The sequence below is a fragment of the Varanus komodoensis genome, unplaced genomic scaffold (assembly GCF_004798865.1).
Source record: "Varanus komodoensis strain SLA01 unplaced genomic scaffold, ASM479886v1 scaffold57, whole genome shotgun sequence".
Lineage (NCBI taxonomy): Eukaryota > Metazoa > Chordata > Lepidosauria > Squamata > Varanidae > Varanus > Varanus komodoensis.
The window spans coordinates 2,729,930-2,746,931 of record NW_025336182.1 but is presented as its reverse complement, the minus strand read 5'-3'; the positions used below and the strand labels follow the sequence as shown (position 1 = coordinate 2,746,931).

At 60.3% G+C, this 17,002-nt stretch overlaps 1 protein-coding gene across 3 annotated transcripts in view; it reads left to right on the top strand.

Moving 5' to 3' along the window:
* OTUD7B (OTU deubiquitinase 7B) overlaps positions 1 to 11,884 on the top strand; it is a 41,944-nt gene extending 30,060 nt beyond the window's left edge. For all 3 annotated transcript variants that reach the window (XM_044449123.1, XM_044449120.1, XM_044449121.1), the window contains exons 4-13: positions 130 to 300; positions 664 to 885; positions 2,486 to 2,587; positions 3,786 to 3,913; positions 4,379 to 4,491; positions 4,853 to 4,980; positions 5,730 to 5,879; positions 6,110 to 6,224; positions 6,685 to 6,769; positions 7,343 to 11,884. In XM_044449123.1, the coding sequence (XP_044305058.1) occupies positions 130 to 300; positions 664 to 885; positions 2,486 to 2,587; positions 3,786 to 3,913; positions 4,379 to 4,491; positions 4,853 to 4,980; positions 5,730 to 5,879; positions 6,110 to 6,224; positions 6,685 to 6,769; positions 7,343 to 8,689 (2,561 nt within the window). In that variant the 3' untranslated portion in view covers positions 8,690 to 11,884. The remainder of the gene's footprint in view (positions 1 to 129; positions 301 to 663; positions 886 to 2,485; positions 2,588 to 3,785; positions 3,914 to 4,378; positions 4,492 to 4,852; positions 4,981 to 5,729; positions 5,880 to 6,109; positions 6,225 to 6,684; positions 6,770 to 7,342) is intronic.
* Positions 11,885 to 17,002: the final 5,118 nt, after the last annotated feature.

Here is a 17,002-nt window from a genome sequence, read left to right as displayed (position 1 = left end):
GGGGGGGGGGCGGGGGGGGTGGGGGGGGGGGGGGGGGGTGGGGGGGGGGGGGGGGGGAAGCATGCCAGGCTGGTGTGCCAGTGCTTTTTAAAACCACGCAGTGTTACCCACTCTCTTCTGCCCCTCTAGGAAAAAACTGGGACCTGAACGCTGCACTGAGCGACTTTGAGCAGCTGAGGCAGGTCCACGCAGGGGCCCTGCCCCACTCCTTCAACGAGGGGCGCGCCTTCAAGCTGGTGGAGAAGGAGGCCGTGCGGCCGGTGCGGCCACCCCTGCAGCGCCAGGATGACCTTGTGCAAGGTGAGGAGGCACGCGGGGTGGCGGGGAATTGCGGCAGGCTTGCCAGGTGGCCTTGCCGCAGGCGGGACCGCTTCACGGGGAAGCTGCGCGTGCCTCAGGACTCGGGAGAGGCCTGCGCCCTGTGCCCTGCGAGGGCGCGCCTGTGCCGCCAGGACGAGGGACTCGAGGTCCAAAACGGGCAGGGGCTCGAGACCCCCAAGGGGGCCCATCGCCACCCCTGCCCTTTCCTGCCTCAGCTGCGCCTGCTGCGGCTCCTTCCACAGTGAGGAAGCACCCTGACCAGAGCTCCTCTCCACGCGCCGTCAGGTGGCAGAAGCGCTGCGTGGCCTGAGACGCGTCCCTGCTTCTCTCTCGCCTCCCCAGAAAAGCGCCTGTCCCGCGGCATTTCCCACGCCAGCTCCACCATCGTCTCTCTGGCTCGCTCTCACGTCTCCAGCAACGGTGGCGGCGGCGGCGAGCACCTGCTAGAGACGCCCATCTGCACCTTCCAGCTGCCTGACCTGACCGTGTACCAGGAGGAGTTCCGCAGCTTCATCGAGCGCGATCTCATTGAACAGTCGATGCTGGTGGCCCTGGAGCAGGCCGGTGAGCGGCCGCGGCGCAGGGCCCTGGTGGCTGCGCTTTCTGAGGAAAGATGCTGGGGATTAAAGGCCTCTGCCCAGGCCCGGGAGAAGCAGCAGCACCGAGCGTTACTGCGTAGCATCAGGAATGGCACCACCCATGTGCAGAAACGGGGTGCGCAGGCCCCTCTGCTGTTCACCCAAAGGCCAGGGAAGGGGTACTTGAGCCTCGCTTTCCGGGGGGAGGCAGCTTGAGGCATTCGGAGTTCGGTGGAATGTGGGTGAGAGCTCCCGTCTCCTGCCTCCTCCATCCCCTGGAATGTGCTCAGGGTAGTTTGGGAGGCCATGCGGAGAGCAGTGCCTTGGGAGCGTGTCCTCCTTGTGGCGGGAGCAGCCATTGCTCAGCAGGGCAGGCTGGGGGGCTGCTCAGCGCCCGCTTTGGAGGCGTGTCCTGGCACGGGTGGGTCTCCCACGGGTGAGAGCGAGGCTTTGGATGCGCCCTGGCAGCGGAGCTGACGACAAACCCACAAGAAAGGTGCCAATCTTCTTGGAGCGCTCTTGCTGTAAATACCGTTTGGGGGTTTTCAGATGTGGTTTTGCCTTGGTTGCGCGCTGGCATCCTGCCAGGCCGGCGGCAGGCTGGGACTTGGCCCTGCCAGATATTACCTGGCCTGGGAAGCAGCCTGCCTCTCGAGGAGCCGAGCTTTGGTCTGGGCTGGCGGGGCCCTGTGCTCAGGAATTCTTTTGCCCATGGGGCAGGGCAGCCTCTCTGCTTAACCCTAGGAAAGTGGCATTTCCCACGGACTGCCTGCCCTCTAATGAGCTCTCTCTTCTAGGCACTAAAAGTTGTGCTCGCCTCCAGCCTCTTCCGCGGGTGGGCAAATTCTCGTAGCTTCTGCCCGGGGAGCTGTGCCCAGAGCAGGGCAGGACTTACTCCCAGGCGGCCTGCTTTGGATGGGGGCACGAGCAGACTGGCTGCTCAGGCAGCGAGCCGTGCGCAGACTCCTGTGGGAGACCGGGATGGGTTGTAATTGCAGAACCGCTGCAAAGTACTAGCCAAGCCCTGCTGGATCCTGCTTTTCTTTATGCTGAGGTCTAAGATGAGAAGTGCCGGACTTGCACTTGGGGTAGTTCTGACGGGCGCTGATCGCGTCCGAGTTGGTGGCCTGCGGCTTCTGCCCAACCTTGCCGAGACGACTCGGGGGTCTTTGCCCGGCCTCAAGGGCAGCAGTTCCATTAGCCCAGTGAGCCATTTGGCAGCCCCTTCCTCCCTTTGAAGCCGCGAGCCCCGAACCTGCTGGCTGCCAGGACCCGGAGAAGTCTCGAGTTGGCTTCCCAGTGGCTCTTTCCTGCTGCACCCTTTTCGTAGGCTCTTTGCCAGTGTGCTTTGATTGCCTAAAGTCAGCCGGCTCTTCATGGCCCCTCCCTTCCTCGCTGGCTCATCAGCTCTGGCAGCTCCTCTCCAGAAGCCACTGCGTCGGGCTGGGGACCCGCCTGAGCTGGCTCCGGCCCGCTGCCCACGAGCCCCTGCCTGCCTGCCACGCGGGCAACATCGGGGGCATCGCGGGGTCTGCGCACGGGCTGCCTTGCCTGCGCAGCACAGAGCGCTCCTTGGTCCCACACAGGTCGCCTCAACTGGTGGGCCAACGTGGATCCCAGCTGCCAGCGGCTGCTCCCCTTGGCGACGACGGGTGACGGGAACTGCCTCCTTCATGCTGCGTCTCTAGGTAAGTCCTCCCACAGCAAAAGAGGTTTGCTTTGTGCCACCGTGCGCCACCTCTGCCCGTCCCGTCGACGCGTCAGGAAGCGGGCCCTCTCTGCTCAGCAGGTGCCTGACGTTGCTCTTTCCTGGAACGAGCAGAGCAGCACCAGCCACCTCTCCCCGCAGCCTGAAATAGGCCGCCTGCAGAGCCTGTGCTGTGTCGTGGCGAGCGTGCCGGCCGGGCTCTGGGTGACCTGGCACGTGCCTCCGCCAGCCTGCCCTGCCCTGCCCTGCCCGCCCCTTTGCGCTGGGGCCTGAGGCTGGCCCGTCGTTTTGCGCATTTATTAGGAGAATGGACGGTAGGTTGGCTACTGGGGAAAGCCATCCCATAGCAGCACACAGTGGACCAGTGCTGAAAGTCAGGAGATGGTCAGATGGATGGACAGGACAAAAATAACCTTCATAATGAGGTGGTCCAGTATGATGTAGAGAGGGGGAGACATGTGCAGTTGCCTTTGAGTGAGATAAACGTGGGTATTTTATCTGCTTTTGTTTCCAAATACTGGTGTAAACACTCTCAGTGCGGGTTTATGCAGGTGTTAAACTGAAACCGGGAACGCAGTCTTCCCTTCCGCATTGTTAGGGCTCTTTGTGACTGAGATCCTACGGACAGAGCCCCTGCCAGCCCTCCTCTTAACATTCCCTCCAAATCCTGGAAGGGTTGGGGTCCCGGTAGAGCCGACAGCAACGGGTGGCTATCGTTCTGCGAGGTTTCAGAGGGAATCTTCCCGGCTCTGTGTGGAGATCCCGGGATCAAACCTGGGGCCATCCGTGCGCCAGGCAGGCACTCCACCGGGGAGCCATGGCTCCTCCCCAGCCACAGTTGCTGTGAGGCTGGGATCTGGCGTGGCTGGGGCCACCCCGGCCTGCAGGCATTATCCTGCCCTGGGTTTAGGGAGGTGACATTTGACAGCAATTGCCCGGAGAGCTTCCACTACTGGGTAATGCGGAAAGACGGTCACTTGATCGAGAACACGTTAGATCCTGGTGGAGAGCTCCGCACGGGCTGATCCTCGCAGTTTGCATTTCCAGTGCTGTGTGTTTTATCCTTTGAGACGCGTTAATTATTATAGAAGAAGAAAAATCATACGAAGCATGTAAAAGTGTGCTTAAAAGATTCCTCTCCTCCCCGGACCTCTGCCTCATCCCCCTTTGCACCCGAGGTATGTGGGGTTTCCACGACCGGGATCTGATGCTGCGCAAGTCCCTTTACACGCTCATGGACAAAGGTGTGGAACGGGAAGCCCTGAAGCGCCGCTGGAGGTGGCACCAGACTCAGCAGAACAAGGAGGTGAGGCTGCGGGGAGGGGGGGGGGGGCTGCCGGCTGTTGCGGCGGGAGCATCCCCCAGAGCAAGCGAGCAGGGGCGCAGAATGTCTTTTCGCCGGAGGGAGCAGGTCTCGGGGCCCAAAATAGCGGCCTGGCTGAGCTTCCGGCTCCTCCTGCCCGGAACGAACGCTTGGGGGGGCCTTCAGTCTTTTGGAATGAGGGAAAACGCTGCGCCAAGGGGACCGCGCTCCTTTCCCAGGCCAGCGCTCAGCCCTGGGATGTGGCGGGGCCCAAATTCAAGTCACACTTCACTTCACTTCACTTCATTTCAGTGCTGGCTCCTGCCAGATTGTTAAGGGAGCCGGGCAAGTGGGCCCCGGAGGAGCCCCTGGTGGCCCGCGTGAAGTGGCTTCACAGCCAGGGAGGAAGCTGGAACTAACTACTAACCCCCCCTCTCCCCCCCCTTGCTGTCCCTGCCGACGTCTCAGTCTGGCCTGGTTTACACGGAGGAGGAGTGGCAGAAAGAGTGGCACGAACTGCTCAAGCTGGCTTCGAGCGAGCCCCGGATGCACCTCGGCACCAACAGCGGGAGCTGCGGAGGGTAAGGTCCCGCGGCTTTGCGAGCTCCGGGTGCCCTCGGGATTCCTCACAAGATGGAAGGAGTGGGAGGAAGGCTCAGAATGCAGATCTGCAACCTTTGGACAGTCCAGTGGCCCCAGTCAGACCCCGCCCGGTCAGCCAGCGGGGCTCGTTGAAAGGACGAGTCTTCCGCAGGCGCCCAGGCAGCCGGCTGCTGGCCAGGCCTCGTTGCTTCCCGCAGACCTGCACCCCGCAGGCGCAGCAGGTTTCGGGGCGATCCCTTCCCGGTTCCCGCCTCCCGTGCCCTGCCTCCTCGCCAAGCCGAAGCAGGCCTTGCCAGCACCCGAGTGCTCACCGGGGGCACCCATTCTTTGCCCCCCCAGAACTGAAGGCTCCGAGGAACCCGTCTACGAGAGCCTGGAGGAGTTCCACGTTTTCGTCCTCGCCCACGTGCTGAGGAGGCCCGTTGTGGTTGTGGCGGACACCATGCTCCGGGACTCCGGAGGGGAAGGTACGTGGCGCGGCTGCCGGGGCCTGCGTCCACTCGCCCTCTCAAAGCAGGGCCAGGCTAGGGCAGGGCTGACCCACAAGCAAGCGGCGTCGCTCCCCCAGCCGCTGCCGAGGCGGAGGGCCGTGCCTCCCTCCCTCTGCTCGCGGCCTCGCTCGGCCGGCGGGGCTCTGGCTTCCGTGTGATGCTTGTCGCAGGTGCTGTGACGCGGGAGGCCAGCGCCCTGGTGCCCGGGCGTGGGGCACACGCAGCTGTGCCACACTGGACCCCAGCCCCAGGCAAAGGGCGCCTCAGGGCTGCCGGGACCCGTCGGGCAGAACCCGGGCGGGCGGCTCCGAGGGAGCCCGGGAGCCAGCGCAGGGGGACGCTGGGGCACGCGGGCATTTCCCCAGCTGCAGCAAGCGACGCCTTCATTCTGTGGGTCAGCCCTGAGCTCAAGGCCACTCGGGTCTTCAGCGACGGGCGTGAGGGGAGAAAGGCCCCCTCGACCCCGCGTCAGGCGCTGTCCTGCGCCCGCGGCTCCCGCAGGCTGGAGCAGGTGCCGCTCAGGGGTCTTCCGTGGGCGGGTCAGGGAGGGAACGGCTCCGGCGGGGTCTCTGCCAAGGGAGGGGGGCACCGGCAGTCCTGGCCAGGCAGGTTCTGCTGCAGAGGAGGACGCTCGGGCTCCTGGGAGGCTGCCTCGGGCAGGTGTCTCTGCCACGGCCCCGGCACGCGATTTCCTGACGGGGCTCTCTCTCTCGCCTCCCTTGCAGCTTTTGCTCCCATCCCCTTTGGGGGCATTTATCTGCCCCTGGAGGTCCCTGCGAGCAAGTGCCACCGCTCCCCACTGGTCCTGGCCTATGACCAAGCCCACTTCTCTGCCCTGGTGTCCATGGAGCAGAAGGATCCCAGCAAGGAGCAAGGTGTGTGTTGAATGGGCGGGGGGGTGGGGGGGGGGCCTGGCAAGCCGCTTCTCCCTCTCGCGAGGCAGCCCTGCCTGATGGAGTCCAGGAGCTGCCCGGCCCGGCCTTCTGCCCGCCCAGGGCCCAGCCTCTGCCCCGCGCCCCACTGATCTGCCCCGCGCCGCCTGCCCTGCCGCCGCTTTCCTTCCTGGACAATGTCACTGAGGGCATTGCTGCTCCTTCTGCCGCAGCCGTGATCCCGCTGACCGACTCGGAGCACAAGCTGCTTCCCGTGCACTTTGCCGTGGACCCCGGGCAGGACTGGGAGTGGGGCAAGGACGACAGCGACAACGTCAGGCTGGCCAGGTGAGCGGAGGGAGGGAGGCACGGGCCGTGCCCGCCAGGCCCTGGGTGCTCCAGCCTCGAGGGGAGGCAGTCGGTCCTGCGAGAAGCGGCTCTTGCGGCCAGGAGGAGAGGCCCACGCCTGCCTGCCTGCCTCCAGGGGCCCAGGGGACTCGGTGGAAGGAGGGGGTGGGAGTGGCGTAGATGGCTTCCGGGGGCACAAGAAGGGGAGAGGTGCTGCTGGGGAAGGAGGCGGGCTTCCTCCTGGGCCTGAGGCGAGGAGGAGGGCCCTGCAGTGCCGCGGCCCCTCAGCGGGGACGCGCCAGGCCTTCTGCAGGATCCGGCCGGCTTCTGTGTTTCTGGGCGCTGTTTGGGAGCAGGGAGCAGGGCTGTGGCCCAGCGGGATTCCTCGGCCTCGCCTCGCCTCGCCTCGCCTCGCCTCGCCTCGCCTCGCCTCGCCTCAAGGTGCGCCTTGTCTCTTTAGCGTGACGCTGTCCCTGGAAGCCAAGCTGCACTTGCTGCACAGCTACATGACCGTGAAGTGGATCCCGCTGCCTTGCGACACGCAGGTAACGCAGCCGCCCTCGGAAAGGCGCGGGGTCCCCAGCACCTCATCGGCCCACAAGGCGGAGGGAAGCCTGCGGGGCGGGAGCGGGCAGAGTGTGCGGACCCGGCTCATCGCGTCAGGGGCTCCGTGGGGCGATCCCACACAGCGCCGTCTACAAAGCCCGGGCCCTTCCGTCGGCTCCGCTTTCTGTGGGGACGCGCACGGCAGCTCCTCGTTCCGCTCCTGCCGCGGCTCCCATGGGAAAGGGCTAGGGCGGCGGCGAGACACTCGTGCCCCAGCCCGCAGGACCGTGACCCTTTCCCGCCGAGAGCTGGGGCTGCCCCCTTTCCCCCGCCGGCTGCCCTCAGAGGTGGCGGCTGGTCTGTTTGCTCGGGCGGCCCTGAATGGCGGCATTGTCCAAGAAACGGAGAACAGACTCCTCCCCCCGCGTTACGCGGACTTCCCGGCCCCCCGCTCCGTGTCTGCCCCCCCACCCCCTTGCCCCGTGTTAGGCCTTTCCATGCAGGGGCGTTTGAGCCTCTTGGCAAAGCAGGGCTCACCTCCTCGCGCGTCTGCGTCTTCCCCCTTTCCCCAGGCACCCCTCGCACAGCCAGAATCGCCCACAGCCTCTGCAGGGGATGAAGTCCGGTCGGCCGCCGATTCCGGGGATTCGGACAAGGAATCGGTTTGCAGCAGTTCGGCGAGCAACAGCGGCGGCAGCAAGAGCGGCAGCAAAGACAAGGAGAAAGAGAAGCCAAAGAAGGAGCGGGAGAAGGACAAGGACAAGAAGCGGGCGGACTCGGTGGCCAACAAGCTGGGCAGCTTCGGCAAGACCCTGGGGAGCAAGCTGAAGAAGAACATGGGGGGCCTGATGCACAGCCGGATGGCCAAGGGGGGGCTGAGCAATGGGCAGGGGGAGACGCTGGAGAAGAAGAAAAAGAAGGGGTCCATCAAGGTCCGGAAGGGCAGCAAGGAGGGGGCGCCCTCCGGGGACCCGGCAGCTCAGGCCGAGAAGCTGTGCCCCGGGAAGGCCGCGTCGGAGAGGCTGCCGGAGGGCTGCAGGTACGGCAGCGACGTCAAGCTGAGCCTGAACATCCTGCGGGCCGCCATGCAGGGGGAGCGCAAGTTCATCTTCGCCGGCCAGCTCAAGACCAGCCACCGGCACCAGTACCAAGAGGAGATGATCCAGCGGTACCTCGCGGATGCCGAGGAGCGCTTCTCCGCCGAGCAGAGGCAGAAGGAGGCGGAGAAGGCGGCGGCGGCGGCGGCGGTGGCGCTGGGAAACGGCGGGGCGGCCAAGAGGCTGGTCTCGGAGGGCAGCCCCCTCAAGGGGGAGGAGGGCCTGCTGAGCCCCACCTACCCACCCGGGCTCCCGCCGTACGGCCTCCCGAGCCCCGAGCCGGCTGTGGTGGGAACGAAGGTGGCCGGGCTGCCGTCCAGCTACACGGCCGTCTTCACCATTCCCCGCCCCTCCATGATGAGCAGCGTGGAGAGCGGCCACCCCCCCAGCTACCAAGACAGCCGGCGGCAGCTGGCCGGAGGGCCCTGCGCCCCCCTCCCCTCCTACGCCACGCTGCCCAGGCACTGTCCCCAGGGCCGGCCCCACCCCTACCAGGCGAGCCCCCCGCACCCGGGGGGCCGCTTCTCCCCGGCGGAAGTGGACCTGCTGCCGAGCTACCCGGGGGTGGACTGCGACGGCCCGGCCTGCCCGGCTCTGCATAACAACGGCTACCGGGAGTACGCGGAGCCCGGTGGCGGCTCTCCCAAGGGGGCCCACGGCGACCGGAGCAGAACGCGGCTGCTGTACGGGGTGCAGCAGACCAAATGCAGGCAGCCGAACTGCAGTTTTTACGGGCATCCAGAGACGGGGGATTTCTGCTCCTGCTGTTACAAAGAGGAACTGAAGCGCAGGGAGCGGGAGGCCTTGACGCATCGGTTCTGAGCAGCTGGGTGCTGCTCCTGGTGCCTGGGCCCGCGGGGAGTGGGGAGCGCAATAATTCTCTCCTCCGCCCCACCCCAGTCCCCTTCCCCGCCTCCGGCAGGAGGAGAGCGGCCAGGTTCTGGCTCCCAGGGCGCGACGAGGAGGCCCGCGGCTGCCGGGGATGCCACGCGGCGGGCAGGGCACTGGGGGCGGGTTGGGGAGAGTTTTCGTGCAGGACTGAAGTTGTCAAACCAAGCAAATCCAGACCAAAGCTTTGAATTCCAAGGGTAGGACAAGCACAGAAATGACCAGCAGTGGGACGGGGGGGGGGGGGGGGGCCTCGCTTCCCGTCCAGTTCTCCCCAGCATTAACTTTCTTCTTCCTTTCGGAGGGATTAACACCACCATCCCTGGCTCCCCCCTTTAAAATATTTGAAAATATGGGTCTCTTTTTATTAATTGATATTAACAGTTCTGTGTTTTTGTTTCATTTTTAAAACACCTTCCGTCTCTTTCCATCCCACATTGGCCAGAATGATGGACTTCCAAGTCCGAAAGGGGGTTTGGGCCGAGTGTGGGGGTGCTTTCCTGGGCTGCTGCTGCTGCTGCCTCCAACCCCCCCCCCACCCCCCGCTGCCTCTTTTCACAGTGCTCGGCCCTTCCACGTGTGCCCAGCCATGGCTGGACTTTAGCCTTTTTGGATGAGCTGAGCAGGACGTCATCTTCTGAAACAAGTATTTTTAAAAACTCTTGCACAGAGTTTATGGGGGGGGGCAAGGAATCATCCGAGTCCCGACACTCTGCACATGTGCCAGAGTACAGCATTTACTGAGCAAGAGATGAACTTGTTCTTCTAGTCAGACCCACTTAGTAAAAATCTGGAAATCGGTGTGGCTTTGATAAAAGCAATAAACTTGCTGCAGGCAATGTTGAAAATGGGGTGCGAGGAAAACAAGGGGGTTCCTGGCGTTGCTGGAAAGAGCCCTGCAGTTCTGCTGCTGCTGCTGCTCTTGAGAACGTCAGTAGAAAGATCCGTATGATACTCTCTTACCTGCAGAAAGTAACTTCCTTCTGCGCAAGCTATTTTTTTATTTTCTAGACTACCTCTGTTCTGCTGAGTAGAAATAATCTGGCTCCCTTTTGTCGAGCCAATACTCCGACCATGGGAATGGCGCGTGAATACTAAAGAATACAGATATTATATATTTTTAACAGGGCTACATTTGTGCTACCAGGGATGGGATGTAAAGCCGAAGCTAACAATGCTATATTTTTCTTGTTCCAAAAAAAAAAAAACAAAGCCAGATCTGTCTCCAAAACTCCTTGCCCTTGGAAATTTTGGTATTTTTGACACCACCTGAGCATGTCCTCTGTTGGCCCCGGAGCCTTTGCGACACATGCATTTTTGGAAACTAGCAGCTGAATTTGACTACAGGTGGGCAGGTTGATCTGACTCATGGCAGAGTCTCTAAAACTATGCAATTTTCCACTCCTGCGCAGCCGGAGTGGGAGCGAGCGAGATGCAAGTGTACTTAAAACATGTTCCTTACGGACGCCCGTTGCAGGCGTTCCTCTCCGTGCGTGGATGCTCCTGGCACTGCCTTCCTGTGAATGGCCGGGCCATGCGAGTGGGTGATGGAGATGGCGGAGAAGCCTTTGGCTGGCCAGGTGGCTTCCTGCATTTAGAGCCGCATGTGGAGGAGGAGGAGGAGGAGGAGGGCGCCGTGAGCTTGGCAAGGGGGAGTGGATCCTGTGGGAAGGGGGCTCTGCAGGCTCCTGAGAGGGGATGCGCCCTCTCAAGCAGTGTTCCTTCACCCGAAGCACGCCCGGTGCTTTGGGCCACATGCCCTCAGGCTTCCCGACCACAGCCACGCACGCTGCACTCCTGGGCTGATGCGACTCGCGCCCTGAGGGCACCAGCCTGGGGGACGCTCCCCGTCCATCTCTTGGCCCTGTTGTGGAATGTGGCGGAAAGCTCACCAGCGGTTTCGGGTCTCTGTGGATTTCACTACTCGGTGACGGGGCCAGCGGGGTATGTTCTGGTGGGCTGAGCTGGCAGTGCGGGGGGGCGGGGGGGGCCAAGGCTGCGTCGTGGGGCTTCTTCAGGGGCAAGAGCTGCTTCTGTTCTCCAGGGGGGCCATTCTGGTGCTCCCTCCGGCCAGCCCCCTGCTTGGAGTGGGGGCGGCTTGACGGGAGGACGGCTCCCGGTGCTGGAAGCCCAACTCCCGAAAGATGGAGCTGAACACCCAGCACTGTTTCCGCGGCCTCAAACAAGTAGACTAGCAAAGGCACTCCTTTGAGGGGGGCTTTGTCGGGCTTGCTGACAGATCCATAATGCACACAGCAGCTGAAAGTAGCCATTTCTGCGTGTGTGTGTGTGTGCGTGCAAAATTCAACCTCTATATTTTCCTGAGGCCAGCAGAGAAGAGTCTTGGTTACATCTGTTGTGGCTTCTCCAGCCCCAGAAATGCCAGGTGCTTTGGGATCCTTCAGCTGCAGTCATAATGGATCATGCAGAAATGTGTCCATAGTCAGTGAAGAGGGAAGTGCAGGATCCATCCCCACACCCACAAAGCACCCAGTTTCCTTTTTAATCTGGTTCTCCCTGTCCATCTGCCAGTTTGACAAGACCAGACGAGAAGGCTCTTGCAGCATCCTGACCTCCACGAGCTTTTTTCCACGAGGTGGGACCTCATGGCCGATCTCTGTGCCCCCTCTGCCCCCTCCCTCCGTCAGCACCTGATTTTCAGATCTCGCCTTGACATTTGTTACTGGTCTCTCTCTGGTCTCCATTATCATCACTCTTCTTGTTGTTGTTGTTACAATTAGGATAAATAGAGTGTAGCATTTTTTTAAAAAATGAAGAAACAATGAACTTAAGCAGTTTAAGTTAAAAAAAGGGTAATTTCAGAGTATGTTTTTCTATACATGCCAGTTTCACTAAGACTCCCCAATTCCAGAGCCTTTCCGCCTTAATGATGTCATAATGGAATCTAATTAACTCTTTCATACCAGGTTGACTCTGATTCAATGTATATGTTGACTGACTTTTTTGCTTCCTTTGATTTCCTGATGCTCTAGTTTCCTTTATGGTGAAACACCCTCCCTCTTTCCTTTTGCTTAAAAAAGGGAATATTAAAAATACAAATGTTATTTATTGAATGACACCCCCTTTACTCATTGCCTAAGCAGCTGAAAAATGAATGGAGTGGAAACATTTTGTGGTACCTCTTTGTATCTTTTTTGTGGGTGGGATGGGGTGGGGGGTAGGAAGGCTGGGTCTCCAAGCGCCTTTGACACTCTTAGAAGTGAACCCGAATGGAGCTTTTGCAGTGTTTGGTTCACGCCCCCACCCTCTGGTGGGAGGAGAGGGGTCCGGGCTGCGCCAGCGCTGCAGATTTCCCAAGGCTTTTCTGCCCTGAGCAGAAAGGCAGGCTGCTGCGGCCCGAGAAAAGGTTTCGAAAGCAGGGGAGGGGCCGGGCCGGTGGATGGCGCCGGCATCTGTCCGTGGGTCAGCTGGCACTGGGTGTTGGTGGGGCTCACGCCTGCCCAGATTACGTCAAGCTGGACGTGCCCCCTTTCATTTTGATGCACAATAATACATTTTGCACAGCAGACGAGACGGCCTTGGATGACTGTCAGCTTCATTCCTCTTACACATGCACATGAATTAATTCTAAGTTTCTTTCATACTACTTCCAAGGAGGAAATAGAATTAAAAGTCCAAGGTATAACTTTAACGAGCTTGTAGTCTCCCTAGAAAAGTTCTTTTATGGTTTTTTCCCCTGCTAGTTGTCCAAGAAGTGACTTGGATTAATTATCTGATTGTTGTTGACAATAAAAACTATTTTTTAAAAAACTAGCTCTAGTTAAAAGCGCCGGTATGGGCACCTGGGTTTCCTTTGCATGTGAAATGTCTCGCCTGTGGCAGTAGGGGTCACTTGCTGCTTGGGGATGCGGAGGCTGGAGCCTGGGCCTCCGTAGGGAAGCCGCGTCCTGGCAGCAGGCGCGCTCCTGCCCTGCCCGTTGCCCTGGCATCTCTCTTGCTCTTGCCCTTGCCCCTGCCTTGCGTGGTCAAGTAGCGCAAAGCCTGCAGCTTCTGGGTGGCTCCGGAACGCACCTTTCCGGCTGCAGGGAGGGCAGCATCTGAGGCTGGCCGGGAAACTTGGGCTTTTGCCCGTGGAGCAGAGCACAAAGGCCCTGGCTAGTTTTCAGTCGTCCAAACTCCACCCTTCCTTTGAATGTGCTCAGGTTTTTGCCCAGGGACATCTCGATGAGAGTTTACAGGCGGCCCACAAATTGGGAGGTGAGGAATTCCCTTTCTGCTCCCCCAGTTAGCTTAATGGTGTGACATCCCCCACGCTCCTCGCCCCCAAGTGGGCCTAAAACCTCACAAATCCTCAGTGGCAGCCTTCCCTAACTGGTGCTCTCCAGAGGAGAGGGATTACAAGTTGTGGCTGGGGGTTATGGGAATTGTATTCCCCAACCTCCGATAGGCACAAGTTGGGGGAATTTTTTTCTGCTTCCAAGGTCCCAGGCAGATATAACTCTCTCTTTTGTGTCTGTGGCCTTGAAAATCCTTTTTTCTTCTTTCAAGCACACAAGGAAATCCCTAGGTGTCTAAGAGGCAAAGGAACATACAAGCTCTGTCTGAGCAAGTGCTGAAATGGCCGGGATGAACAAAACCATTCCAGAGCCTGGTCCAGCTGAGCTGTTTTGAAACCGAAGGAATGTTGGTCACAACTTCAGTGAAATTGACCGGTTTTCAATGGGAGGTGGTGAGGACAGAAACCCGTAACTGCACCGGGTCTCCAAGCTTGGCTGGAAGAATGGAATGAATCCCAACCTAATGCTGGAATCGAACCAACTCATTTTAAGACGATCCCAAATCAAGGGTGGCATCCCCGTGGCAATTCCTGTTTCTTGCTGTGGGCTGGGAGCGGGGACGAAATGTCTTCATTCTGCAGAGGCTTCTGCATGAGCCAAACTCCACTCCCGGAATGTGTTTTTTCAGGTCAGAGATGAGCCCTGGAACATGTGAAGTCATTGCAAAATGAAAGCATTCTGGGTCTTGGAATTCCATTAACAGCAAGGCACACTGTTTGCTGATTGGTTTTTTGATAAGTTTTGGGGGTTTTTTAATGGCAGCCCAATAGATTCCTTTCACCTCATTCAGATACACAGACATTGCCCTGGATCCCAGACAGGACCCCGGACGCCATGGGAGCTTCTCCGGTTGGATATGTGGAAGCACATCAAGCAAAAGCAAACAATGAGCAAGCCATCTGCCATTTTTCATCCAAGTCCCCGTTTGCATCAGCCTCACTTTTTTCTCGCTTTCCTTGCACTTCTTAGAGGAGAGGCCGACGGACAAAAGCAGCCTTCCGGTTCAGCCTGGGAGACAGAAACAGGCCGCCGCCACCACCCCAGCTCACTTTCCTTGGCTTCGAGTACCTCTGGCTGGGTTTGGTTACACAGGAAGGCGCGTTTTGTTGCGTTAATATTGAATGGGCCTCCCACATGTGAAATGGCTCTTCTCACCCTTGAGGCCCCTGATGTTCGCAGGGAATGAAAAGTCCGGGCGACTCTTCCCTCCTGGCATTTTGCACACTGCAGGCTGTGCCGCAGCGATGAAGCTGGGGGAAGGCATGCCCCCCCTGTGCTGCAATTGGGGGACAGCCTGTGGCTCCCCCTGCCTTGCTGTTGGAGGGCTATGAGGGGGGTGCACAGTGGCTACACTTGTCCTCCGTGAGGTGAGCCTTGCCTACCCTCGGCACACAGCAGGTTCCACTGTGGCCCAGAACAGATCGCTCCAAAAATGGCAGCGACTGCTCAGCGGAACAGCAAGTAAAATTGCTCCGCAGGCTAGAATGAGCCCTCCGGGTGGAAAGGCTTCAGTGGGCAGGTGGAGGGGGGCAATGCCCGAATTCTCTGGACTCCTCTTCCAAGGCACTGCATGCATGAGGAGGGGGGAGATAAGCCGCCTTCCCCACTACCCTGCTGGAAGCACAGAGACCCCCACATTCATCAAGGGGCGGGCCTCCACAAGGATGTGGACACAGCCAGCATAGGTGCCCTTGCTGCGTAATCGGCGGCCCTCCAAGCGAGCACAGAGGAAGCTGAGCTAAGTGTGGGTCAGGGCTGGTTTTGCCCAACCCCATCAGGCCCTGCCAGCATAGCCAGTACTGGGGGACGAAAGGGTCCTGCTTGTGTCCTGCTCTGCACTGGGACCAGAGGCCAACCCAGTTCATCCTGGTACTTTTTAAAGACCCGGCCTTCCCCCTGCCCATCATGAGGGGAGGCGCCTCTCCTCAAGCGAGCCGGTTCCTTCCTGTTGCAGAACACATGAAACCGCTGACCTCTTTGGGATGTTCAAGCCACTTTGGTTGCCTTAATCTCACAAGGTCCGTTTGATTTCTCATGATGGGACATGGCCTAGTTGTTGCGGCAAGTTTGCACAGCTTTCATGCTTAATTCCCAGGCCCTTCCTAGGTTCACAAAACCCTGGATTTCATAAACTGGTGTTTCTGGGCACAGTTAGGGTTAAATCTTTCTCTACTGAGTCTTTGAAGTTCATGGTTAATATTGCCTTTACACTTTCACTCTCCACCACAAATTCCACAAGTTCCTTGACTGGGCCAGTTTTTCCAGTTGGGTTTTGCTTTTAAAGATAAGAGACGAGCACTCTGTGTTATTTATGGAGCACCATTGCCATGTGGGTTTTGCAAACTAAAACAAGCCCCAAAGGGCTGGTCTGTGCCCTGGGGAGCTAATGACGTTCTCACTGGAGATGCCGAGGGAGCGAGAAGAGACACAGACACCGCAGACGATGCATACCTGGACGCAATGAGACTTCCCAAATCTGCACACGACGACCGGACGGCCTGTTGGGTGACTCTGACTGATCCCATGTTGCTTCAGTCAGTGGTTAGCCAGGCCTCCCTTGGGAAGCCACAGGTCTCTGGGGGCAGGCAAGCTAGAACTCCCTCGTTCCCTCACACGCCTGTCCTTGCAGAGAGACTGTCCGAGGAGAGGGAGGTTCCACTCAGCCGGTGCTTGTTCCCAACCACCAGTTCTGGCCTCTCCTACATGAACGCTGCACGTGGGTTTTTATTCCCCTGCTGCTTGTCTCAAGGGCTGCTCTCTTGGCTGCTGCTTCTCACTTTGGGGAGTGAAATTCCTTCCCAAGCTGAAATTCTCTGGTCTTCTAAAGAACTTCTATTTTCCAGCCCAGCTTCACGCAGACAGCTCAGTTGTGTGCTGGGCCAGAGCCGCCTCCACCCTCTGGGACGCTCTGTACCAGAGAGCTTCCTGCTGCTTTGAACAGATGGTGTCTTGATGCTTTACCAGAGCCAAGTCTGGGGTTTCCTTGGGCTAAGACGTGATTTCTCTCTCCTCTTCCAGCCAGACTGAGGACCAGCTTTTCTGGTTGCTGAAGAAGTCAAGGGTGGCCCAGAAGCTCAGCTTTCTTGTGCCTTCGCATCCTTCCTCCTGTGTGGACCTCGGACTAGGACGCCCAAGCCAGCTGAGAGCACAAAACAGGGCTTGCGTTGTCTTGCCCCAACGCTTTGTGGAGGGGTCGACCTGACTGAGGAGGGCGGCTGTCCTTGTGCCCCAGGGCACTTGTGGGAGGGGATGTGGGGAGGGGGCTAGCCTTGCTGGGCCACCAGCCCGCTTCAGGGCTCTGGACGATGCTTACGCTTTAGCAGCTGGAGCGGGATGAGCACGGCGGGGTGGGGGGCTTCCTTCCTTGGTTTAAACAAGAACGTGGTTCACCTTCAGGGTGCCAAGCATCTGCCTGGGCTCTACTGCAGAGCCATGGGCCACCCACTCTTTGCAAAGGGCCCTTTCAGCGCGCCAGTCGCGGGGGCAGATGGGTGGCAAGGCCCGCGGGACACCTGCCCTGCCCCGCTCGCGGTGTCCCCAGGAGGGGAGCGGCTTGGCCCCGCACCAGCAGCAGCAGGCCGGACGCGGGCCCGTGGCCGTGGAGCGACAGGCCCTGCCCGCGCCTTGCACCGAACCGGCACGGGCCGCAGGCGGTTGCTTCGGGAGCGACGGGCTGGGCCGCCCCCTCGGGGCAGGGACCTTGCCTCGCCCCCGCCCCCGCCCCTCGGCAGACGAGCGAGGGCGGGGCCGCCCGCTCTCCAGCAGCCGCGTGCGCTGCTCGCTGCCGCAGCGCTCGGCCCAGTCCCGCGGCGCCGCGGAGGGAGCCGGCTTCGCCGTGCGATCGGGTGCTCCGCGGCCGGCCCCGAGGAACCGCAGCGCCGCCGCCGCCGCCGCCCGCCAGCGGGGGCGAGGGCGGCACCCCGGCAGCAGGAAGAAGCGCGCTGCAGCG